This window comes from Equus quagga, chromosome 14, assembly GCF_021613505.1.
Source record: "Equus quagga isolate Etosha38 chromosome 14, UCLA_HA_Equagga_1.0, whole genome shotgun sequence".
NCBI classification, from domain to species: domain Eukaryota; kingdom Metazoa; phylum Chordata; class Mammalia; order Perissodactyla; family Equidae; genus Equus; species Equus quagga.
This window is the reverse complement of record NC_060280.1, coordinates 17,897,962-17,924,511: the sequence shown is the minus strand read 5'-3', so window position 1 is coordinate 17,924,511 and position 26,550 is coordinate 17,897,962. Positions and strand designations below refer to the sequence as shown.

The 26,550-nt window shown below is 51.6% G+C and overlaps 1 protein-coding gene across 2 annotated transcripts in view; it reads right to left on the bottom strand.

Moving 5' to 3' along the window:
- GALNT18 (polypeptide N-acetylgalactosaminyltransferase 18) overlaps positions 1-26,550 on the bottom strand; it is a 340,044-nt gene that overhangs the window by 149,148 nt on the left and 164,346 nt on the right. For both annotated transcript variants that reach the window (XM_046685402.1, XM_046685401.1), the window contains exons 2-3: positions 21,822-22,014; positions 5,795-5,961 (exon numbers count right to left, since the gene is read on the bottom strand). In XM_046685402.1, the coding sequence (XP_046541358.1) occupies positions 5,795-5,961; positions 21,822-22,014 (360 nt within the window). The remainder of the gene's footprint in view (positions 1-5,794; positions 5,962-21,821; positions 22,015-26,550) is intronic.

Below are 26,550 nucleotides of genomic sequence, written 5' to 3'. Positions count from 1 at the left end.
CAAGAGAATGTCCCACGGCCTTGGAATCCTCCGGGCAGCTCATTAAAATGCAGATGCCAAGCTTGGCCCAGAACTACAGAACCAAAATTCATTCATTCTTTTCATTGAATCAATATTTATTGAACACCTACAAGTGCCAGGTACTATTCTAGGTGCTGGAAATGCAGCAACAAACAAAACAAATGTCCCTGTGTTCATGGAACTTACACACCGGTGGAGGGAAAATGTACAAGTGAATAAGGGAGTGTAACCTAGTGAGCATATCAGATGGCAATAGGTGCCATGGAGGAGAAGCAGCAAGGAAGGGATGAAGCGCGACGGGGTAAGAGCTGCCATTTTAAACAGGGTGAACAGGTGGCATTTGAACAAAGGCCTCAAGAGGCAAAGGAACAGTTGTGCAGACATCAGGGGGTAAGAGTATTTCAGGAGGAGGGGGGAACAGCAAGGGGGGGGAACAGCAAGTGCAAATGTCCTGAGACAGGGGAGGGCCTGGTATGAATTTCCATATTTTTAATCAAGCTTAAACCCTCAAGTTTGAGACCACTTTAGCAGAGTGACAGCATCCGACACAGGAGCCAGCCTCCAAAAAAGTGGAGCTTGTTAAGGAAATTGCTAAGGGGGTACAGAACATGGACAGAGACTCCTACACAAGAACCACTTGCAGATTCTTCAGCCCTTGGCTTCTGAAAGAGAGCTAAAGATCTAAAGAGGGTTGGATGAAGAAAGCAGTAATCGACTGTCCCTTTGCTGTGTCTGTGGACACACAGGCCTGCCCCCAAGCACTGCTGCCTGCAGAGGAGGAGTTGCGGGGAGAAGGCACCAGCACACGCGGAACCTGTGTCAACTGCCTGGGAAGGAAGGCTCAGCAAGGAAGACGTTGTGAAGGCTGTGTACTCCCGCTTCACTTCGAGTTTTAAACACCAGCGTCCCTGCCATCACACGCTATCTCACTCAAGCCTCCGAACAACCCCTGAGGTGGGAATTGGACGTCCCAATTTTATATATAAGGGAAATAGGTTCTCAGAGGTTAAGAACACACAGCTGGGAAGAAGCTAGAAAGAGCTGGAACGGGAAAGCTGGCCTACCGCCGAATTCCATGCTCTTCCCACCAGAGCACTGTTTTTCAGGAGGGAGAGAAAAGCCAGGGTTGCCTCTAAGCAGTAGCTACCTGTCGGCTGTTATTATTATTGTTGTCGTTATTTCATTACTGTCATTTTAACTCACCCATAGGTCACACACAGCTTACACAGCACTTTCGCTCCCGTTAACTCACGTTATTCTCAGTGACTCTGTGGGCACACAGGGCGGGGTGGGGCCTAGTGTCCCCACACAGCATGTTAGAAAACGGAGGCAAAAGACCCATGGCAAGAAGAGACTGAAACTGGGTCCTGTTATGTTTCACCCCCATTTTATCGTATTTATTTGCACGACTCCATGATGTCAGGGGCTAGATCCGATCCGCCACTCCCTTCACGGCCCCGGCCCAGGCTGGGCACTCCGTGAACGTTTGTTGAACTGAGTTGAGTTGGCCTGACGTGAAGTAAATGAGAAGTCTTGTGCTGAGTGGGATGGTGCCTGAGAGAAGCAAGCCCCATATGGAGCCTGCCCGGGGCATGGCCAGGGCCGCCTTGCCCAAGCCAGGCCAGGCTGCTCTGAGGGTGCTTCCGCTCTGCCAAGGCGAGGGGTGCTCACTTCCTCCAAGAGCCGAGCCTCAAGCTTCCCTTCCTCCCCTCTGGAGAGCTTGCTGGCTCGGGCTGGTCTCGGGGAGCCCCATTACTGGTCACCTCCCTGTCCCACTCCACTCAGGGGCAATCCAGCTGGCACAGAGCCCTTCCCACCATTCCCACCCAGTCCTGTGAGCCAGAGGGGGCTGGGACTGAGCCCTATTGCTGTGCCCCCACTGGGCACCCATCACCACACCCCTCATTGCCTCCAGCTGTCTCCCTATTCGCCCATCTGCTCCTCCAGAGTGGGAGAAAGATGAGCCCTTTCTTTCCGGAGGCAACCCTGGTTTCTGTGTCCGGATCCCATCCTCTCCTCTCTCCTCAGAAGCCCTGCTCCACTTCTTGGCCTCAAAAGACTCAGGCGCCCCCTCCCCAGACCAGTTAAATCATCAGAGCTGCGGCCTGGCCACCCAGATTTCTTAAAAGCTCTCTAAGCGATTCCAATGCGCAGAGTCTTGAGAACAATCTGCCTCTTCAAAAAGAAAGAAATATCATACAATACAATACGAGATGATACAATACAATGTAACTGAATTACAGATCAGACTATAATAGAAAATATCAGACCCCTTCGCTCATTGTAAGGGTAACCATTGTTTCTTAAAAGTTTGGCTTCAATTGTGTGTGCGTGAGTACGGGTGTGAGTAGGCGTGTCATCCTGGGTCATGATGTAATGTATTTCTTGCTGTAGATTATTGCTAAACCATTTTTCTTCTTTTGTGTGGAAAATGTTGCTCCAGTTCCTGCTTAGCTCCTGGCTCTCCTTTAGAGAAAAAAATCCCTGACAGAAAACTCTCGCGCTCTGCCTGCTCTCCATCTTCATCTGGCGTCTGCAGCCCCCACCCGCCACGCTTTGCTAAAGCTTCTCACTGAGGTTGCCACGATGTGCACCTTCCAAGTCCAGTGACTTCTGCCCAGACTCTGTGTCCTTCCCACTATCTGTGGTTCATTCACACAGATGGCTCTCATCCCTGAAATTCTGTCAGCAGAGTCTGCGTCGTCCTCCAGCCTCTCCTGGCTCTTCCTTCTCAGTGTCCCACCAGCTGACCCTCTCTCTCCCAACTCCTACATGTCTTCCACTGAGGATTCCCTCAAGCTTCTCTTTTTTGTTCTCCCCTGTTCTCTTTGCCACCCTCTCCTCCCAGTCAATGGCTTTACTCCTCTGTGTACAAGATTCCAAATCCACGTGCCCACATTCTCCTCTCTTGAGCTCCAGCTGTGCAGTTGGCTAGCTATGTGGCAGTCTCCTGGAAATGGCGGGGGGCAGGAGGATGACACTGACAGTGTTCAATTCATAGTCACACACATGACTGTGTCAGGTGGGCAGCGCAAGCAAGGGAGGATTATCATGCCATTTTACAGAGGAAGAAACTGAGACTGAGAGGTTGAGGGATGTTTCCGTGGTCGCTCATCCACGGTGGAGAAGGTCCTAGAACCCATGCCTTCACACTCAAGCCCAGAGGTCTTTCCCTTCACACCGTGTGCCGGGACTCCACATGTAACCAAGCGAAACTATACCTTATTCATTAAACCAGATATTCTCAACCAGAGCTGTGCAGCCGAGTCAGTAAGAACGTTTTTTTAAAACAGAGAAGCCCAGACTCCACCTCTAACTCACTGAATTAGAATCTTCTGGGAGAGCTTTCTGTTTGTTCTGGCTTTACATTTTGAAGTAATTACAGATTCACATGAAGGTAAAGAGAAAAGTGCAAGGAGGTTGCCTGCACCCTTCACCAGCCTCACCCATCATTAACATCTTACACAACTACAGTGCAACATCAAAACCACGACATCCATGGTGCCACAATCTGAAGAACTTGCTCAGATCACTCCAGGAACACATGCACTCAATTTGGGTGTGTGTATGTAGATCTGTGCGACTTTGTCACGTGGAGCTTTGTGTAATCACTACCATAGTCAAGAGACTTAACTGTCACAGTACTCCCTAGAGCTTTGGGTTTGAAAGCTCCCCATCCCTGATGGAGAACCACTGTCCCCAGCCCCTCCTCCTCTTGCCTCCCTCTCCAGGGGGTGCACCATCATCCTCTGAGTCACCCCGGCTTGAAACTGAGTCATTATTCCCCAGCCCTCCTTTGGCCCACCTGCCCATGGCCTGTTAGTCAAGAGATCCAGTAGATGCTTCCTTCATAGTATCGTTCAAGCCCACATCTTGCCCTTGATCCCACCATTACTCCATGCCCCTTGATTTCTGGACTGTACTGCTGCAGCTGCCTTCTCATCCAGTTCCTTTCTTCAAGATGTCCCTTTCCCCAACCACCATCATAAACCACAGCCAAACTCTCCATCACCCAACTCTGACTGCATCATTCTTCCCACCAAAAACTTGCAATGGTTGTCGCCATTTGCAAAACAAAGTCCAAACTTTTAAATTCAAATATGAAATCCTCTACATCTGGCTCACTTCCTTATCTAAATTTCTCAAACTCAATTATCAGCTTTTCCCCTTTTTTGCATGTGGATTAAAGACAAAATGGCACCCTTAAGGCCACGATAAGGTTCTCACCATGGGGAAGAAATGAAAGACTCCAGGATTTCCTTCTTCCTAGTGCTTCATTCTCTTCTCCCTTTCATGATGTGAGGAAGGGCAGCAGAATGGGGCCTGGGGATGCCTCCTGCTTGGGAGATGTCCTCGCCCTTGGAAGGATGGCTGCTCCATCCCTTGCTTCCTTCAGTGTAAGCAGTGAGGGGGCCAGCAGGCCTGGGTGGAGCAAGGGAGGGTGCATGAGCAAACTAGTCGGGCTGTTCTAGTGTTAGCTACTGGGAACGGGAGCTTTCTTAGGCATCCATTCCTTGGACCCAAGCAAGGCAATGATCAGTAGCTGCTCAAGATGTGGGATCTGGGCCCCTTCCTGTCTCCCTGGTAACAGAATATCACCTTTAAAACTTTGCTGCCTATTTGCTGCCATCTTTTGATGCCTTTCCCTTCCTCATCTTCATGAAACAATGAGAGTCAAGCGATTCATCAGCAAAGCCCTTCAGAAAGCTCTAAAATCCACTTCACAGAGCTGCTCCTACACTCCTTATTACACGATGATAAAATGAAAAAGAAAATTTGCTCATTGAGATTAAATATATTCCAATTATCTGATATGTTTCAGCTTTAATTGATAACAAAACACAAATTGCCCATCTGAACTTCTCATTACAGCAACTAATTCACTGGGAAATTTATTACCTGACATCAGAGAAGCACTAAAGATAACACTAGCCCAGTGACTCTGCCATGACCCAGCAGTCTATTTGTTAAAATTGGGCATTATCCAAAGCACATCCATACCAATGGTCCTATCAAGAGCATTGGTCTTTAAACTTCTCCACACATGGTCTCTAAGTTTGGAGAATATTAAGGTTTCTGAGGGGGGAGTCAGAGGCCATGGAGTACGCACCAAGGAAAGAGGTAGCTGGTAGTGGCTGGAGAAGGGCAGTCAGTGATGTGCGGGCTTCAACAAGCATTTGTAGGCCACCTGGGGCTTTGTTAGGGCCAGATGGAACAGGGAGCAGGGCATCCAGCACAGAGGCTGGACTTTCAACAGCTCTGTTACCGTCGTTGCATTACACGGCCACCACCATCCCCACCATCAACACCACTTCGACCACAACCACCAGCACCATCGACACCTCCACCATCATCACCAGCACTGCTAAGACAACACCGACGAACAATCTTCCAGACAAAGCCAAGGAGCCCCACAAAATGAAACGATGCTTCCCAGGAAAAAGTCACTGGGAATAATCACTGTGTATGTGGTGGGAGTGGTGGTCAGGGCTATTCATCTTACATTACGCTAGAATGTTGGAGGAGAGGCTGGATGCCAGTAAGGAAAAGCTTGGGGACCAGTCCCCTCTGGGATGCATAGAGGGTGCACCTATGGAGTGAACCTTCCAGAGCGGTGACCACCATGAATCTTTCATCACTGAGGCAACATCTCAGGGAAGGAGCAGCCATGGAAAGACCTGAGAAAATGAGAACCCTCAATTGAGGCTGATCCTACTGCTCAGACGTCAGGCCCGGAGCAGGGAGCCGGGCCCAAGGGGGCTGGGGCACTCACCGTTACTGCTGTTGTCATCCACCAGGATGATCTCCTTGAGCAGGTGTGGAGGCGTGCGCTCGATGGCTGAGTGGATGGAGCGAAGCAGCACCGAGAGCGCTTCGTTGACGAAGATGAATACGATGCTCACCTCCGGCAGGCTGTCGGGGAAGGAGAGGTTGCGGCACCTGGAAAGGAGAACAGCCAGGCTCTTAGATCTGTCAGTGGCTCGGCTGGGGTCACCTCAGGTGCTGGCCCACCCCATGTCCCGGATCCAGCTTTGCTGGAGGGCTCACGAGTCCAGATTCTTCCCAAGGCCTCTTCTCTGATACACTTAAGGCAAATCCTAAATGTGCAACAGATGGGCTCACAACCGTTGAAACCGGTTTGCCCTCCAACAGAGTCTGAATTTGTCAAAGCCAATCCAGGCTGAATAGTTGCACCTTTAACACCTAGTGCAGTGCTTGGAACCCAGCAGGTGATCACTGAGTGTCACTCAACATTTCTAAACCCAATAGGATAAAGAATGTCACCAAAGGAAAGTCTTAGTTCTTCCAAAATGGCAGCCAAGCCCTAGGCGAGGCCAGACCTTAGATGATCTGCCAGAGAACAAAATGTTCCTACTGCCAGAGACTTCTACTGCCTGAATCCACTCTGCCTCACTCCAGAAGGCACACTGCCCGGGGCCTCTCCACCCTCATTCCCCACAGGGATCCAGCCCCCAGACCAAGTTGAAGCTAGAGCCAGAGTCTCAATATGAACGAGGAAGGAAGGACCATCTCATTTCACAGGTGAGGACACGAAGGCTCAGAGAGGCTGAGACCCCACCGTTGAGTCAGCTGCCAAAATAAAAGCTCAACTCTGTTCTTCTGACATCTACACCAGGCTTCTCCCTCAAAGAGAGATGGTCGTGGGAAAGACTGCCCCTAACTGTCCCATTTCCTCTCAACTCCACTGAAACCGGGAAGCCATTTGGAGGTCTCCTACCCAAAGGATGTGAAGAAAAGTTATAAAAGTCTGTATGCATTCCCCACGGGAATAAGAACACACAACCCTGAAATCGGACCCCATAAAGAGGCCAGACAATAAGAAGTGCCATGGTTCCCAAGGATTGTCCAACTCCTTCTCCTGCAAACACTGCCTTCCTGGGCTAGAAACCATGCTGGTGCACTTCTCTGCCTGAAACCAAATGCTGTTCCAGAAGGCACTGAGCTCCTATCTTCAGGATGGTTGAATGAGAGGAGGGAGCAGCAATTCCAGCCCTGTCCCAGGCCCTGGGCTCAGAGGAGGCTGGCCACTCCCACCACCAGCCACTGAAGGCTCCAGGGGTTAAGGGCCAGTGACCATGTTGCATTGTTCCAAGGTGGGTGCTGCGGCCAGCTCAGAACTCGCAATAACGAGCGTAACAGCACAGGGCTTCTGCTCGTCACTAATTAAGGTGCTGTAGGATAGGCACGGGCCTGCTCTTCCTTAATGGGGAAGGCTGCAGGATCACCAGCGCTGAGCAATTTGGAGAAATCACCGTGGGGCCCCAGCCTGCTTAAGAGCAGGAGATTAATAAACTAAAATCATCATCTCTATGGTTACCAGAAATTTACAAAAACTTCTCCCATTCTATTTCCAGCTCTCTTTCTCTCTCACCAAAGAGAGGTGGGGGAAGGGAAAGAATTGAGCCTTTTCCCAAATCTGCTTCACCTTACAATTTCAGTAAAGCCATCAGGCGAACAGATTGGTATAGAATTCATTCATTCTTGTACTTAACGGAATATATATTTATTGAGCTTCTTCCACAAGGTAGGTACTGCACTGAGGGTGCAGCAGGACGTGGATGAAGTGCCCGCCCTCAGGGAGCTTACACTTTGACAGAGAAACAGATAAACAAGTGACACAAGTTCCTCTAAGTGCTGAGCTGAAAAGCAACGTGGGGTGAGGACAGGGTGCTGCCCTGCAGCTGTTCTGGAAGGAGCGGTCAGGGAGGGGCTCTGTGAGGAGCAGAGATCTGATCAGAAACTTAAAGCGCACACAAAAGTGAGCTGTGCAAAGGCCCCGTGGGGCCGAGGGAAGAGTGCTGTGCCTGGAGAGGAGATGACAGAGGAAACCAGCTCCTTTAACTGCAATGAAGGGATGAAGGAGATGGGGAGGGGGAGGGAGGGCCTTTAATGAAGGAGAAAGACTGCAATGACTCCGTAAGCCCATCAGACCCTTTCCAACAATCTGTTGTTATTGTAAATGCAATTCTGATAACAGCAATTAAAAGGTTTGTGGGTAACAGCCAAATAATTCTTCTCGCTAGTGCTTATTTACGGCTACCAAGAGCAGCAGCTGGCCTTTCCTTAGGCATGGAAACGGACAGAAGTATTAACACACAACCTACTTGCTAATTGCATTTTAAAAATAGTACAATCTATCGTCAAACTACTAGTACGTGACCCTTATTTTTCTTTCACAAAAGTATAGTGAACAGCTCCCGATAAGGTCAATATATCGGTACAAGTTCACTGTGCTCCCCACTAACCCCACCAGCCATGAAGACTGTGCCCCGTGTCTGCTGGCACTTCTCCAGAGGCTCCCCGAGTCCTCAGGGCTCACTCTCCGGAGCTCCAGGTTGTTCCCCAGTGTTTCCCAGAGTTAGGGCTAACTGCCTTGCCTACCTCATTCCTGTCAGTTCTTAACCACCCATCTGCCCTCAAAGGAGACCAAGTTGAACTTCTCCCAGTAACATCCAGGCCCACCCTGATGGTTTAAGCCGTCAGTGTCCATCAGCCGGTTTCTGACAGCCTTTCTCCAAGCAGACGGGAAATGTTAAACTAAACTCTGCTGATCACTATTTTCATATGAAAGACCCTTTCGAACCTAAGATTTTCAGATGACAACCCTTTTGACTATAACAGAACACCTAGGATAGTGCATCATATTTGTGTGTGTGCCTGGCCTGTCCCCTCTGCCATGGTGACCCTCCCTGCGAGCAGGGAATTCATTTTGCTCCTGTGGCATATCCCACTTTAACCAGGGCCTGGCACATGGTAGGTCTTGGGAATTAAACAAAGCTAACAAGTTTATTTTATAGAAGGCCGAAATTTTACATGCACACCACTGATCTCAGCACGCTCCTTTTTCTTACAAAGCTCCTCTCTCTGAAGGAGTCAGGTTCTCTGCCCACCAGCAGGTCCTTTTCTTCTGTCCTCCTTTCCCGTAATTTATGGCCCCAGGGCCTCACATTCAGTCTCCAGCAGTTTGCAGTTTCTTTGCACAGTAATTAAGTGATCCCTCCAGGCCAAATGTCCTGACCTCGTAAATCCTATTTTCCGCCCCTTCTCTCCTGGGAGCTGCTCAGGCCCTTCCAGCAACAGCCACTGCTGGTGGCCTCTCTCTCTTGGCACGGCCCACACCCTCCCTCACCCTTCAGTTTCCCACATCTGACCCATTATGTGGGTCTGGGTGAGCAGACAGGTGAAGGGTGGGCAGGGTAAGAAAGAGGAGGCAGCATAACTTTTAGGGAAGGAGGGTTGGAGGGGGGAGGAAGCCACCCAGGGGCTGACCCAGCTCTGCCCTAACTTGCTGTGTGACCACAGGCAAGCCACTTCACCTCTCTCCATGTCTTGTCATAGAATAAGGGAGGCAGAGGAAATGATCACTTATGTGTCTTCTCTCTCTAAAATTCAGGATTTTCTATGTCACATGCGGTGAACAGAAGACATCTCTTTAAAAAAATGGTTTGCAAACTTTCGCTCCCTCCCAACCAGCACCCAGTCACCACCAAACGCCACAAGATACAGCCCCTGACCACCACTGTAAATAGACAGGGTACCAACTCCTCCAGTTTGCCCGGGACTCTCCCAGTTTGAGCACTGAAAGTCCCAAGCAAACCAGGATGATTGGTTGCCCTGTGACTAGACCCCAGCTTCTTGAGGGTAGGGACAGGTCTTGCTCAAGGCTGCATATCCACTGCCCAGCACGGTGCCTGGCAAACACAGCAGGCATTCAGTTGGAAACTGCTGAATAAGTTGATGCCACCCTTTCAAAGTCCCCAGCACACACACAGTCACGGTTCATATCTTCATCTCAACACTGAAACAGAACTTACACGGCTGGGGTGAGGGAGAGGCAAAAAGGGAGAAAGAACAGTATGTCGGGCAGGATGTCCACAGACCTGCTGGCCACACCTGCCATCACCACTGCTGGACACTGAACTCAGGAGAGAAGCCTGCCTGCTGTGGGACAGCCCGAGGCCTTCTAACAGAACACACAGAACAGAACAGCCCAAGAGCTGCTATGGAAGAGGACTGTTCTGGATCCAAGCCCAGCGCTTCTGCTCCAGAGTCTGGCCACTTGCTTCACCTGTCAACCAGCACCGGCCCCACGCGAGGGCTGTGCCTCTCGTGGTCACACCTCTGAGATGCTCTCCCGGGCACCTGCATCCCCAGGGTCTGGCCACCGCACCCTCTGCTCCCTGAGCCCGCCCTCTCCGCCTGCTCTGGACGTCTGCTCTGGCCCCCTTCTCCGCTCGCCTCTCCAGAGAAGGGCCAGTGGAGGGGAGGGTCGGAGGAACCACTCAGTATGCTGGCCCTTCCCCACTTCTGCTGCTTGAGAAAGCCTGTCTCTACCAGATTGGTCCCTTCCTCATTTTGCGAAGAGGCACATTCTCCTGTAAAATTAAGCCATAAAAGTTCCCTTTTTTACTTTTATTTTTGTTCAAAGTCGAGCCATTTTCCACTAGAGATAAAAACAAGGCATCTCTGAGAGGGGAGGACCAGGGTTGTCTAATAAGCCGGAATTGATGACCACGATAAACTCTGCTTTATCGATCTCTGCACACGGCAGGCGGGCGGGGACAGGGGCAGCCATGGAAGCCGCCTCTCCGCGGAGCCCCCGAGGCTGTTCGGAGCTGCTGACAAGGAAGTTTATACCAACAGCTTCAGTGCCGCTGTCACCTGCGAGAGGCAGGGAGGCAGTGGCAGGTGAAGTGAGGCCAACCCAGGCTCCCGGCCACCAGGTGCCGCCCAGGGCAGCAGCCAGACACCCCACGTTGGGTCGCAAAAATTCTCCCCTTCCTGTACCTCGGCAAATCCAGCTTCCAGTCCATCAAAGGGATGACTCATGAGGCTGCCTGACCTCGGGTGGGAGGAGGGGTAGACCTCTTCTAGAATAAAGATCGCAGCAGAATATGAACTGGGGCCGTCTGCCGATGCACAAGGGGCCTCGGGTCCAACTATGCCAGGGCTCTGTGAGTGGAGGAGGGACCTACCTGGACCAAGCAGTGAGAAGATGACACTCCCAGGTACCCCTCCCCTGAGAGCCCCCAGCCCCTCTTTCCTGCCAGGCTTCTCCCAGAGAGGATCTCCCCTGCAGCGGAGGTCAGCACACGGGGCTTCCGGTGCACCATTGACCACCGGGAGCCGAAACCCTGGGACGCAGCCTGGCCCTGGGATCAGCACTGCCCTCTTGGCCCTTCACGGCCATCAAGTCCTCATGCCAGCCTTCGCCCTCCTACCTGAGCCCACAAGACTTGTTTGATCCATCTCTGCCCTCACTTGGGTATACTTCTGGCTTCTTCCAGACCTTTCTAGATGGGATAGGCTCCCGGGTCTGGCAGTGTCCAGTCTGCTGGACTTGATGAAACCCAAGGATGAGGGCAATGTGGGGACTCTCACTGGGCATGAGAACATCAAGATTTCCACTCCCTCTGGCTGGCTTCTACATTTCTGAACCTCGGCAGCTCAGAGATTGCACAGTGCTTGCTACTCCCACGGCCCAGGGACTCCATGCAGAATATTTGGGAATAATAACAGTAATAATTTCCATTTACTGAGTGCTTACGACTTGCCATAAACCATGCTGAGAGAAGTACGGGTATTTTTACTCTTTTTTCTGTTTTATTCCTTTCTACAGTTCTGTATGGTGAATTTTACTGTCTTCATTTTACAGATGTGGGAATAGGGCTGAGACAGGAAGTTACCTTCCAGGCTTAAACCTGGGCTCGTTTGTCTCCAAAGTCTGTACCATAATCCCTGTGACATGAGGGTCCCCGCCTTCCTTCCCACGCCCACCCAGAGATGCAACTTGTGTTTGACAACCCAGAGACCCGGAGAGAGGGGCAAATGGGAGTCACTCCAGGCTGCCAGTTCTGAAGAAAGATGGAAAGGATGCAGTATGTCTAGGAGGACGATGTGGACAAATCCAATAAATCACAACCAGGCATCTGAAGCCTCAAATTGTCTTCCTCTTACATTGCTCCCTTTGAGATAAACAATCACTGTGACTCCTGGTATACAGGTGTCTGTGTCTTCTGCCAGGTGGCCTCACTATTTGGCCCACAACTCATGGGATCGGAGATTGATTCCTGAGCCCCAAGGAGCTATGGGCGGGCTGGCTGTCAGCCTACGGGGCAGCCCAAGAACTCTGCATAGAAGACCTCGCCATGTCGAAGAAGGGCCAGCAACCCCATCAAGCCCTTTCTCATGAGGAGGGTGGACGTGAGATAACCCTAAGGAGGCGGGAAGTGGAAGTCCAGGGCTGCAGATATGATGGGATGTTGTGAGTGAGCGAGCTGTAGACGTGGACAGTCACCACGGGAGACAAGGAACTCTAAAGAATGAGCAAAGAGGATGCAGACGTGAGCTTGTGCAGGATGTCCTGAACCACGCGGCCCTCTTGCACGGCCTGGAGGTGTGCTTCTGACTATGCGATTATGGGATTGTGTACAGACACGGGCCTGCAAAGAATCCCAGCCATCGCAGTCGCCTGAGTGAGCTTGATTCCTTAACCCTGAGGGCGCACACAGAACCTGGTCAAGAAAGGCCACTCCAGCTCCTGGGCTGAGATCAGATCCCCGCTAAACTCTTGCAGCATCCTTCGCTCTGCCTTCACGCCACTTGTATGCTATTGCAGCGTGTTCTCACGTGATTATTTGACAGATGTCAGTGTCTCCACTAGACTATAAACCACACGAGGGCAGGACCACAACTGCTCTGCTCACTGGGCCCAGTGACCAGCACAGAGCAGAAACGCAGAAATCACTGGGGGTTGGGCTGAATGAAAAAATGAATGACTACTTGAATAATGAGCAGGAGAATGAGTTCAGGCCCAGGAAATCTCTGTGGGGGGAATTCCCCTGTGACCTGATGGAACAGGAAGTAACGAGTTGAGCATTTCCGGCCTGACCGCAGCACTGCTGGTTTCCTAATACTAACATTGCTGCCGTAAGAAATCTCTATAAACTTCGTGGCTTAACACAACACAAATTTATCATCTTATGAGGCACAGAGAAGCTAGGCATTTTGCTGGAGGTCAACCAGCTTATAAATGAGACACCTGGCCTTGGAACCCAGGGCATTGGGTTTTGAATATTACTCTACAATCTAAGCAGAAACTTCATCTATCTGTTACGTGTCCCAGTTTCCCTCCTAGTTTGTTCTCTTCTAAACATTCTGCACTTTCTCTATATCCCTTAAAATTCAATTCTGCAGTTGTGATCTGAGGAGCAGAGTAGAACAAAACTATCACCTCCTTTTTAAAAGACATTATACCTCTATTAATATAGCTCAAGATTAAATTACCTCCAAGAACAACCATATGACACTATTGACCCATAATAAGCTTAACATTAACTAAGAACCAGAAGTATTTTCCCAGAGTGCTTTAGTTAAGCAGTATTTCCCCCGAACTGTGTTTATGCAGTTAGCATTTTCAGTGCAAGAGCAGAATCATTACTAAGGGTGTTTATTTTACCCCTTTGTCCTGAGCCGGCCCTCCTGGAGGACACATCTCCCACAGACCTCTCAGTCAGCTCCATAGAGCCAAGATCCCAAACTAGTAAAGCTCACTGGGCAGGGCAGGGCGAGGGTCAGATAGCGTCCCAGGGACACAAGAGCCAGGTAAAAATATTGGCTCTGCCACATACGACCTGTGGGACTTGAACAAATTTCTTAACCGTGCAAATATTCAGCATTCTCCTAAATAAAATGGAAATAATAATAACTACTTCCGGAAGAGGTGAGGGTCAAGTTAAATGAGAAAATGCACGTTGATCAGTATCTGCAACTGCAACATAGGACGTGAGCAAGTGGCGGTTCTTGGTGGACACCATTAGCCCCTGGGAGCACCTCCCAGATGGTCCAGCAATCATGAACCCAGCTGATCCACCTGGGGCCAGCCACCCCACCCCCCCACTGTCCCAGGACCAGCTACATATTTGTAGGGCCCAGTGGAAAAGGGAAATATGGTGGCCCCTGTTCAAAAATGATTAAGAATTCTAATACAGCGGCAGCAGAGCGTTAAACCAAGCCCAGAGCCCTCCAGTCTCTTGGGATCCTGTGTAACAGGCAAGCACACTGCATCAGTTTCCAAATACTACTATTGCCGCTGTAAGAAATTACTGCAAACTTGGTGGCTTAAAACAACACGGTTCACTACGTCACAGTTCTGTGGGTCGGAAGTCTGACCTGGGTCTCACTGAGCTAAAATCAAGGTGTTGGTAGGCCTGCATTCCTTTCTGGAGGCCAGAGGTGATAACCTGCTTTCTTGCCTTTTCCAGTATCTTAAGGCTGCCATATGCCTTGGCTTATGGCTCCTCCATCTTCAAAGCCAGTGATGTCTGGTTGAGTCCTTTTCATACTGCAGTCTCTGGCTCTGACTCCTCTGCCTGGCTCTTCCATTTTCAAATGCCTGCGTGATGGGGCCGGGCCAGTGGTGCAGCGGTTAAGTGCACAAGTTCCTCTTCAGCAGCCCGGGGTTCGCTGGTTCAGATCTCGGTGCAGACATGGCACCACATGGCAAGCCATGCTGTGGTAGGTGTCCCACATATAAAGTAGAGGAAGATGGGCACAGATGTTAGCTCAGGGCCAATATTCCTCAGGGGGAAAAAAAAAAAAGCCTTGGTGATGACATTGGGCCCAGATAGATAATCCAGCATAATCTCCTTATTTTAAAGTCAGCTGATTAGCAACCTTAGTTCCATCTGCAACCTTGATCCTCTTTTGCCATGTGCCATACCATATTCATTGATGGGTTCCAGGAATTAGGGCATGGACATCCTTGGGAGGCCATTATTCTGCCCACCACACACACCCTTGAAGCCAGCCCTACTGGCCCCCAGAGTTCAGAGATCTCAGATGTGTGTCTAGAGTCTACACCGTTAAGACCCCATGGCCTTTAATCCATACACACAAGCCTGTGGCCACACCCACAATGGAGGCAGCAAACGACCACAGCCGTCTTAGACAGACTCTAACCTGCTCCAAGGGCAGCCAAGCCCCTAGCTCCAGGTTGCGTCCTCTCTCTGCTGTAATCCTGTCCTGGACCCTTCCACTTTCATGTTGCAGCAAGATTGCTCCAGCTCAGGACCCAGGGCTCTTTTGTGAGTGGGTGTGTGGATCTGTCCCAGTTGCTCCCAACTGGAACTCCTGGGAGTTGCTCTTCGACTGCAGAAAATAGTCTAATCCCCTTCACCAAGCCCTGGTGCCTCAGCCTCAGGCCCTAGCCCACCAGTCAACCTGAGAGCCATTCCACTCCCGCGGGGAGGGAGGAACCTGGACCTCCAGGGATGCTTGAGAGAAAGACGACATCATTACTGACCAGGCTCAGGAGCATCTGAGGATCTGCCAGCCAAAGGCAGGAAGCAGCACCTGCCCGAGGCTCTGCCCTGAGCTACCTCGGAGGCGGGCCACGGGGTTGCCATGGCAACGTGACAGCCCTGAAGCTGGAGACTGGAAACCTCCCTTCTACCCACACCCAAATGCCCACTAGATCGGGTGCCCGTCCCTTACACTTTCCCCGGGCTCCTGTTTGGAAATAGCAACCACTGCCTGCAGAAAAGAATGCACCATGAACCCGCTGTTGTGGGACAGGCTGGCGGGCACCCACATGCCACCTGCCCTACCGGCTGTCACTGGGGTGGGAGGCCTACCCTTACCTTCCTGCCTGCAGCTGGTGAGCCTGCTTTAATGCCCCATGGTCCTTCTTCCCCACAATCACAACTCCCCTTCTCAATGACCCCCAGAAGATGTCGCCTCCAGCCTCCCTCTCCATCTTGCAGGCAAAGGACTGCCCTGATCTCTTTCCCACACCCTCATTGTTCAAAGAAATTGATGTTTAACTTACATGCAGTAAGATGCACAGCTCTCAAGTGTATAGTTTGATGAGTTTTGACAAATGTACATACCTATGTGGTTCACACCCCAAACAAGACTTGTTGTTTTCTCTTTGGCCCCTGGTAGGTTATTTCAGAGCCTACAGACAAGGAGGAGGAGGGTAGACACGGGGAGGCAGGAGCAAGCACACAGAGAAAGCCACAGGAACATCTGCAGCTTACATCTGGGGATGTGTGCGATGGAGCAAAGTCCAGCCAGGCTGAGAGGCAGCCTTTCTCCCCTTCCATCCTGAGACCCAGGTGTCTGTCCAACCCAGGAAGCAAGAAGGCAAACCCCTACCCAAACATGGCCAAGGCCCCTCATGGGCGAGGTCCAGGAGGACCACTCAAAGAGGCGGCAATGTTTTGTTTCCCTGGGTCTTTCCAGCTGGATGGCCAAGGGGCCTGCTCTACTCCTGTTCCAATGATGCAGAGAAAATGAACGACATTTTGATTTCTCCAAAAGCCAGGGCCCTAATGCCCAGAGGAAGTTTGTCCTCTCTCTGCACAGACCACAGAGCCCAGACGAGGCTAATGCAACTGCCACCCTTCTGGCTTCCACGGCCCCCCTTTCCCAGGGGACGGTGTCACACTGGGAAAGGGAGGCCCCTTGCAGACGCCGCTCTCCAGGTCCTGCCACCCTACCACAGAGGCCACAGGACAGGGCTTCTGTGGGCCAAGCCCTGCCTCTGACATACCAGAAACCTGCCAGGAGGACTCCTCCCCAAGGAGGCCAGGAGATGGCCAGCAAGTTTCCTGACCACCTGCCTTCCCTCCCACCACCTTCCACTCCCGTTTCCCTTGATAGTGAAGCTCCTTGAGGTTTCTGTCTAGTGCTTTAGTGGGTGCCTGGCATACCCTTGGTACTCAATAAATGTTTGTTGGATGAACAAATGAATGAAGCCTAGCAACCAGTTGGACGGACCTTTTTCCTTCTGGTTACATCTTGTCCTGTGTATAAGGCTCTGAGCACAATTCAGTCCTCTCTCAGCCAGCTGACAAGGTGGGTCAGATTACATCTTTCAGCACTGAGAAAGAAGGAGACAAAATAAGGGACTGGCCAGAGGTGATGGGAGAGAGGGCAGGGCAGGATTCGGAACACCCGCTTTCTGGTCCAGGAATGAAGCCAAGCATAACGTCAGGGTTAGAACGTGGAAGAGCAAAGCCAAGAATACAAAGAGCAAAGTGCAGAATCCAAGGACGTCTCCAGGGGCAGAAGTCTCCAAGGGCGAACAGGAGGTGACAGGAGGAAGAAGCACAGGGGCTGGGACTGAAGCCAGAGGCACCTGGCACGATGCTTCCGGAGACTGTCCTCGGCGTGGGCCTTGCTCTCCAGATGCCACCCGCACCCCCACCCACCCTGCTCCAAATCCCAACTTGTCTCGCCCTTGATAACAGGTTCGAGTTTCACTAAAACAATTTTCCCAACACTGAGAGGCAGACCGTCCTAACGGAACAGCTCAGGGCAACCCACTGTGAAAGCAGGCCCTTCGTCCCCATTAGAGCAACATAAATTGACACCTCGAGGCACTGAGCACAGTGGCAGCTACCAATACAAATTCCATTGCCAGATTGCCTGGGTTCAAACCACAGCTCTGCCACTAGTGACTTTGGGCAGATCATACAATCTCTCTGTGCCTCAGTTCTCTCTTCTGTAAAATGGAAACTAATAATAACACTGTGAAATAGTAAGAAAGACATATATCAGTTTCTGCCCCTGGTTCTTGCTACTATTTGGTCTTTGTTCTCAGTTCCTGACACGGAGATCCTATAACCCTTGTCACTTCGTGAGTGAAAGGAGTGTTTGACACAGAGTTCCTAAATCCCTCGGAACTTCCTGGGTGATGGGAGTGCCTTTTGTTCTAATGAGGTGACTCCCGTGAGCTCCTGGATGGGGGCTGGTCACCAGAAAGACCACGCCAAGACGAGAAGCTTGGAACTTTCAGTCCTACGCCCACTCCTCTGGAGAGAGGGGAGGGGCTGGAAAATGAGTTAATAATTGATCAAGCCCACATGATAAAGCCGCCACAAAAACTCCTGAAGCACAGGAATCGGAGAGCTTTGGGGTTGGTGAACACACCCAGGTGCCGGGAGGCTGGTACAGCCCACCTCTACGGGGCAGAAGCTCCTGTGCTGGGGACCCTCCCAGACCTCGCCCTACGTATCTCTTCATCTGGTGGTTCGGCTGTACCCTTTATTACATCCTTTATGAGAAACTGGTAAGTGTGTTTCCCTGAGTCCTGTGCCATTCTAGAAAATGATTAAATCTGAGGAGGGGCCATGGGAACCCTGATTTATAGCCAGTTGGTCAGAAGCACAGGTGACACCCTGGGACTTGTGACTGGCATCTGAAGTGGGGGCAGTCTTGTGGGACTGAGCCCTTAGCTTGTGGGATCTGATGCTGACTCCCAATAGATCGCATCAAAACTGAAATGCATTGCAGGACACCCAGCAGATGTCACAGAATTGGTTGGTGTGGGGAAAACCCCTCACATCAGTGTCAGAAGCATTGTGAGCACGTGAGTAAAGGAAAACGGCACGTTTTCCCTAGACAAGAACATACTCCAAAATGTTACTGTGAGGGGTCAACAAGTTAATATAAACAAAGTGTCAAACGTGTCCCTGAAAACATGGCTCCTGCTATATAAATGTTTGTCAGTGTAATTTGGAATAGGATGATAGTAAAGATATTGAAAAGATGTTTCCAAAAGGAGTTAAACAGAAGCCAAGCAATGACCTTGTTACAAGGCACGCATGTTTTTAGGGAAATTGACAGAGAGGCCCTGTTGGACCTCAACACAGACTTGTTTCCAGTGGTCCACCAACGGCTCTCCAGTCTTGGGTGTGTGTCTGGCACGGGAGCTAAAGCAGAGCTGCACAGAGTCTTCCACGGCCATAAGCAAAAAGAAACCCCATTGTTAAGCCATTGCAGGAAGCCCTAGTGGAGGAGTGAGACGGCGCAGCTTGGCCTTTTATCAGAGATTCCATTTTTCTGTCTATAAAAAGCAATTGACAGGGGCCAGCCCATTGGCATAGTGGTTACGTTCCTGCACTCCACTACTGCAGCCCAGGGTTTGCAGGTTTGGATCCCAGGTGTGGACCTAGGCACCGCCTGCTCATCAAGCCGTGCTGCGGCAGCATCCCACATACAAACTAGAGGAAGACTGGCACAGTTGTTAGCTCAGGGTCAATCTTCCTCAAGCAAAAAGAGGAAGACTGGTAACAGATGTTAGCTCAGGGCCAATCTTCCTCACCAAAAAAAAAAAAACCAAATAAGTGGCTCACAGAAATCACCTTGCCCCACAGAGGAGGTGTGGAAGCTCCACAAGCTGTAAAGCTCTGCGCAGAGGGAAGGCCTTTCTGTTATGACTTTACTCCTCTCCAGCAGCTCAGGAGGAAGCTGCAGGATTCAGCCCATCTGGAGTCCTTGAGAGACCCTTTCTCAGTAAACGCAGGAAATCCAGGCTGAGCTGCTTCCGAAACGTGCTCCCCTTGGGGCATGATCACTGGGGACCCTGCTCTTCTGAGAAAGGCCACACAGCCTCTGGCCCCTCCACCCCCCAACTTCCTGTTCCTTTCCTGTGGACGCAGAAAGGAATGGCGGCACACAGGGCACCCCTCTCAATGAAGGGTGAGGGGGCTCCAGCGTCAGCCGGCTCTCAGCTAGTCTTGTGCACAGTTGAAGCAAACCCAGCTGTGGGCTGCTGTTGAAGGCCAGAATCTGGCATCTGGATACATGGGTTCGAGTCTCAGCTGGCTACTTATCCAACTGCATGACCTCAGATCTCACACTCGCTCTTTCTGCCCCTCAGCTTCCTCGACTCTAAATAGGACTGCACGGTGGCGTGGGCCAGATGGAAAGGGCGTTCTCAACAAGTCAAGCCCAGTGTAAAGACCAGGGGTTGCTCTCGCCGAGCTGCAATGGGTAAGACCCACCCTTTCCTTGGCTTCCTTCTCATTTCCCCTTTTATTGGAACAAAGCTGTATTGAGCCGGTCCTGTGTTTTGCACCAGAGCTGCTGCAAAGTCTGCAGTTCCTGTGCTGCCAAGGTCACGGCCGAGGCCCCTGCAGGAGTTCTGGGGCCCCAACTCCTCTTGAAGACCCTTTCTCCAGAGCCTCTAGGATCTGCCCACCTCTGACCTGCTTCTTCCCCCAGGAGTGGTCACTGCAGCTCCCCCAGAGGGCTGTGGCACTAGGTTAAAGTCACCTTCAGGATGGTCCCAGAATCCACGCTTCTATGAGCACCTGCCACCTGCCGTCACGGTCCGAGCCACCACCACCTCTCGCCTAGACACGCAGACGCCTCCTCTCTGGCCTCTCTGCTTCCACCCTGGCCCCTTCAGTCCTCAACACGGCAGCCAGAGGGGCCTTTGAAAACGGCCATTGGAGCATATCACTATCTGCTCAGCTCTTGCCCTGGATGCCCAGCTCGCAGAGGAAAAGCCACGTGCCTTGCAGTGGTCTGCAGAGCCCCTCTCTGCACTTCTCAACCTCGCCGCACGCTCGCAGCACCTGAGTGCCGATCCTGAGTGCCACCTCCAGAAACTCTCACCCAATGAGTCTGGGTGCAGCCCTAGCATTAGGATTATCTTAAAGCTTCCGGATGAGTCGAATGTGCAGCCAAGTTTGAGAACCACTGCCCTACTTGATCTGCTTCCCGTTGCCCCTCTGACCTCGTCTCCAACTACTGCCTTCTTGCTTGCTCTGTTCTAGCCACACGGGCCTCCTGCCTCTTCTTCAAACATGCCAAGCCTGCTTCCACCTCAGGACCTTTGCACTTGCTGGTCCCTCTGTCTAGAAAGGTTTTCCCCTGGGTATCCACATGGCTTGCTTCCTCATATCCTCTAGGTCTTTGCTCAGATGCCACCTTCTCAGTGGGGCCTTCTCTGACCACCTCATTAAAAGTTACAATCCCTCCTCCTCTTCCAGGCTGTTCCTATCCCCCTCTCCTACTTTACATTTCTCCGTAGTACTTACCAACATCCAACCCACTACATATTTGACTTTTTTGTTTTGTTTATTATCTCTCCCTGTCCAATTCAAATGCACGCTCCATGAGGGCAAGGATTCCTATCTGTTGTGTTCGCTGCTCCATCCCTGAGCCTAGACTATGCCACTCTCTCCCCGTCTAGATCCTCAGCTGTCCTTTCATCCCAGAGCCCAGCCAGATTCCCGGGCCGGGAAAAACCATTCCTGATTATACCGCATACAGCTGGTGCTCAATAAATGTTTATGGACCTGAACTGAACTCTCCTCCCTAAAAGAACAGAGCTTCCAAACCCAGCAGCCAGCTCTTTCCTGAAACTCCAGGTATAAGCTCACTGTGGTTTGCAGCTTTAGGAAAATTTTAAAATAAGGAGAAAGTGGGGAAAAGAAGGTGTGGGGGGGAGCTCATGAAGTTAATGAGATCTTCTCAGCTGTGGTACGTGCCCACATTTTTAATCATTAGGGGTAATAAAAACTCTAACTGAACCTTAAACGAACATCTTCTGTAACAAAGAGAGAAGTCAAGACAGACTTCTCTGTCGGGTGTAATGACTTGTTAGCCCCCGAAGATGGATGTACTTTAAAAAACTAATTTACAGGAAAAAAATAATTGTTCATAAAAATGCAACTAATTGGGTTAAAATGACTTATTAACAGGAATGCCAGATGATTCCAGGGCCCTTAAGGAGTAAATTAGGTTATTAATCCTCCAAATTTCTAATGGAAGAAAGCTTTCTCCTGCTGAGCAGATGGAGAAACTGAGGCTGCGGGGGGGACCGTTTCTTGCTCAGTGAAGGCCGAGCGGACAGACCCTGGCTGAAGCAGGAGAGGGACCCAGGAGTCCAGACGCCCAGTCCTGGCTCTGTCCCCAGCACTGTGGGGACCCCCTCTCCCCAGGGGCAGGTCGACAAGGGTCCAGCCACTGCTTCTGCTCACCCGCTGGGTCTGAGGTCAGGCAGGGGCCGGTCGAGGGGCAGGCGGTCACTGAGGTAGGCGTTGTAGCCGTAGTACTGGAACTGCTTCAGGGCCACGCGCCGGCCTTCAGGGCTCAGCTCCCGGCCCCAGTGTGCGAACAGGGAGGAGTCTGTGAAGGGCTCAGCCTCTCCCTCCTCGGGCTTGGCGGGGGCCTCTGGAGAAAGAAGGGACAAGGAGACAGCGGGTCAGAGTGCACCCCTCCATATGCCATGACAACCCCTTTCCCTTCCTCACCATCGATCGCCTTGGGTAGAACAATCTTATCCCCATCTTTGGGGGCAGGAGGAGGGGAGAGTGGGATCTTCTCACTTCTTCAAACTTGTCTATCCAGCCATTCATCCATTCGTCCACCCAACAACCACTAGGCACAAGGAGCATAGGAATATACCCGACAGGGTCTGCCGAGAAGCTGATGGATGTGACCTTGATGCCCGTGGCTTCACGTCAGCGCTCCCTCCTTTCCCAGTCTGCCTTCCCACCGGAGGTGCTGGCCCCAGCCCTCAAACGGGGCTTCTGCTTCTCTCTCCCCAGACTGCACCCCCAAGCCCTGCCAGGCCTGAGCCTGCTCCACACCAGGGGCCCCAGCTGGGGTCCAGCCCCTGCCCAGTTCTTGCCAGCCCACCTCCCTCTCCACTGTCCGGTCCTGCTGTGAGTTGCCTGGCCCACCAGTGGACATTTACTTCGCTGTGAGGACCCCCTGCCAGACTGCTTCCCAGGCTTCCAGTCTCCGTCCACCAGATACAGGGGGCAGCCACACCATTCTGAGCCCGCCATGCATGCTGCGCACTGCACCACTGGCAGACTGTGTGGGGGCAGCCCCCGACCAGGCAAGGAGAGCTCATGGCTTCCTTGGGACTTACCAGGAAAACAGGGCAAGCAGAGGCTTTGGATTCACATGGACACAGATTCAAATCCCTGCTCCACCATTCAGAGGCTGCCTGACCACAAGCACTCAACCTCTCTAGGCCTCGATTTCCCCACCTGTATGTGGGATATTAATGTCCGCCCAACCACCTCTGGGATCCGTGAGGATTACACAAAATAATGTATAAAAAGCACTTAGACCAGCATATGTCTCAGAATAAGAATACAATAAATGGGAACTAGGGTGGTCACAGCGAAGGAAGTCTGACAGGTCATTTAAGCCTCTCTTTTATGGAACAAGAGCTAGGTCTGGCCAGGACACAGGCTGACCGGCCGGGGCTCTGGAATTCATTCTCAGGGACACGTAGTCAGGTAAGCCATTCAAGGTCAGCAATCAGAGAACTTGGGCAGAGACGCCAGGCCCACCGGATGGCGCCTTCCCGGCTTGTAAATATGACGCACGTAAGAGACGGAGCCAGGAGCCTGGAATGGGACAGAGACCAGGAGGAAGCAGAAACAGGTCAGCAACAGGAGAGGCAGGCTTGAGACACTGCCAATGTCCCCTCAGCTGTGTATATGAAGCCAGAGGGTGCATGGCACACCTACACCAGGAAACTTAAAGATACAGACCGGAGACAGGCAAGGGCTAGGGTTCCAGGGTCAAGGTTGGGGCTCTCAGAGCTACAGACCACAGCTCTCACTATACCTCCTCCTCGGGGTCTCTCATAAGAGCCAGTCTGGGAGAGGCGGGGAGGCCTTCCACAGGAGGAAGCCCCATCACAGGAGGTGAATGAAGGTGTCATGGAGAAAAGGGGACTTTCACAGCTCCCTGCAAATTAGAGAGCCCAGGGGCAGAGCAAACACGTCTATGCTGGAGACCTCAGCGAGAGACGCCACGAGACGTACAAATGGAGCTGGACGCACAGGGGCCAGGCGAACACGCACGAGCGCCTCTCCTCTCCAGGCCGTGTCCTGGGGACACACCCAATTGGAGATGCATGCTCCTCCTGGGACAACTGTCACAGCTGGCACCCGCTGAGTGCTTACCGTGAGCCCGGCTCTGCTGTGAGCGTTTCTCCCATATCCATTCAATTCACCATGTGAGGTGGGAACTGTTAGCGTCTCTATTTTACAGATAATGAAAATGAGGCACAGAGAGGATAAGAAACTTGCCCAGTTTCACTCAGAAGGAAGTACAGTACCTGACATACAAGTCCAAGTCTGTTTCCAAGGCAGGGGTCCTAACTGCTACACTACACTGCCTCTACATGGCATTGGGCTGAGACACACGAGAATCCCAAAGATGAATATGGCATATTGTCTCGGTTACCAATTCTCCTTAGAGATATGGAAGGAAATGCAGATACATTAAACAGATTAGGATATATTAAGAAGTCAAATGCAAACTATGCGTGCCTTTCTACGACAAAGCAAGAGCTTTTAGGACTGTCGTGGCTGCCCAAAGCTCCATCCCGGAGCTCAGGGCACGCTTGTCTTCCCCTAGCAGGCGTATCTGAAGGCGAGCACAGGACTTGCACGATCTTGAAGGTCCTTGTTATCTCTGAAAAGCTGTATGACTCATTCATTTGGAATGGGGAGTAGTAAAAATCTAAATCAGTGAACCAACCGAATCATATAATATTTAACAGAAATGGAGTTTTACTGCTCTCACATACCTCAATGTGTATTACCAAGTAAAATGAGATCAGGTAATGAAAAAAATTATGATTCACAATTAGGCCTGTGTTGCATAATAATGTGTTCTAAACAAATGACAGTCCTGAGTTCCACCCCATGCTCCCACCTCTTTACTCAGTGTGGCTACGAATGACCCTGAAGCCAGTGGGTCCTGAACGCTGAGTCAGGGCCCCGAAGAGGGAAGAAGTGCTATTTGTTGAATTCCTGCCGAGAGTCAAGCACCGACATCTTTGCCCAAGGTTATCTCTGTCTTGCTCAGGGATGTGGGCTCCACGAGGGCAGGACAACATCGGTCTTGTTCCCCGCTGTATCCTCGGCTCCCAGCCCAGCATGTAACTCTTATGAGGGGCTCAATATATCACTTTAAAATAAATTAATTCATAAGTAACCCATAGTGTTAGTTATTAGGCACAAGGAAACCAAAGATGGAAAAGTTAAATGACTAATCCAAGGTCACCTAATTCGTCAGGAGCATTGAAGAAAGGTTGGGCTTCCCCAAACCCCACATTCTTTCCTCTGCACCACGAGTGGCAAACTATGTTCTGGGGGCCAAATCTGGCCCACGGACTATTTTGTAAATAAAACTTTATTGGAACACAGTCTCATCCATTTGCCTACATATTATCTAAGGCTGCTTCAGAGCTACACGGGCAGAGTTGAGTCAATGGGACAGAGACCATATAGGCCCACAAAGCCGAAAATACTATCTGGCCCTTTACTAAAAAGTGTGCTGACCCCCTGCTCTACATCTAACATCTTTCAGGTAAGGAGACCTTGCTTGTGATAACTCCATTTTTCTTTCCTTTCCAAAAGACTAGTTAAGAGCACTGGCTGGAGACAGAATCCTGGGTTCTACCGGTTACCAGGTTAGTCTAGCTTATCCTATACATCAGTTTCCTCATCTGGAAAATGGGGTTCATAATAATAGTACCTTCTTCATAGAACATTTGTGAGTATTCAATGAAGCGGTCCACATAAGGAACTCAGCAGTGTCTGCACATAATAGACGTGAGCTGCTAAGGAGCCAGGAACCCCGCAGCCCCCTCAGGGCGCTTTTCCACTGACACTTCTTGAACTCAAACAGGGAAGAGGAATGGCCCTGTCTTGAGGTCCCCAACCCCAGAAGATGCTGCTGTCTAGCCTCCAGACAAGGGGTCTCCATGTTCACAGATAAGTAGCTTGCCCTTAACTGGTCCTACACCCACCTCCCTTCGCTGTCCAGTAAGAAAGCAGAACCATATGGTCGTGAGCAAAGGAGGACCATCTTTGACATAGTTGGGGTGACAGGTAAAGAAGCCTCAGGGAAGTGCCTTGGCTGGGCCCTCTGCAGGGGCCCAGGGGTGTCCGGACACAGCTGGTGATGGGCCAGACCCATGGACGTCCCTCACCCTGGGATGAGGCGCCTCCCAGGAGCGGACTTGGGCTGTGGCCTCCTGCCGGAGTTCAGACCTACTTGGACACATGTGCCCAGCGGAGGGGGTGACTCAAGAGAAGCGTATCTCCAGGGGGCTGAGGGCTCCCCAAGGGAGAGCTCGTTCGCAGCAGAGATAGCACAGGGCCCGGGGAACTCAGCGGGCAGCCCAGCCGGAGGCTGTCACACCAGCCCATTCCTGCCTATCCCTGGCCACTCGTCTGCATCCTGGGGAGAAACAGGCCAGAGGGAGAATTGAACGGCCCTTTTACCAGACAGCCACACGCGTGGGGCCCAAGGGGCACCTGCGCAATGCACAGGCCGGGAGGCAACCTCCACCTTCCTGACTCATCGGGAATGAATTGGGCAGGAGGGGAGCTCCCAGTGGGGCCTGAGGAGACCCACAGGCCGGGGGAGACACTACCATGTTGTGCCCCTCTGCATGGACCCCCAATGGCCGACTGTCTCCCTCAGCATAAAAGTCAGGGTCTCTACTAATGCCTACGAGGCCCCTGGTGATCGGGACCCCGCAGTCCCCAGAGCTCACCCTCACCACTGCGCCCTGGTTTTCTCCAGTCCAGCACACCAGCCGGCCTCATCCACCCCAGGCACATCTCACCCCAGTGCCTCTGCTCTTGTGCCTCTCTCCACGCTCCCTGGCTCACTCCCCCCACTTGATTTATGTCTTCACACAAAAGTCACTTTCTCAGCAAAGCC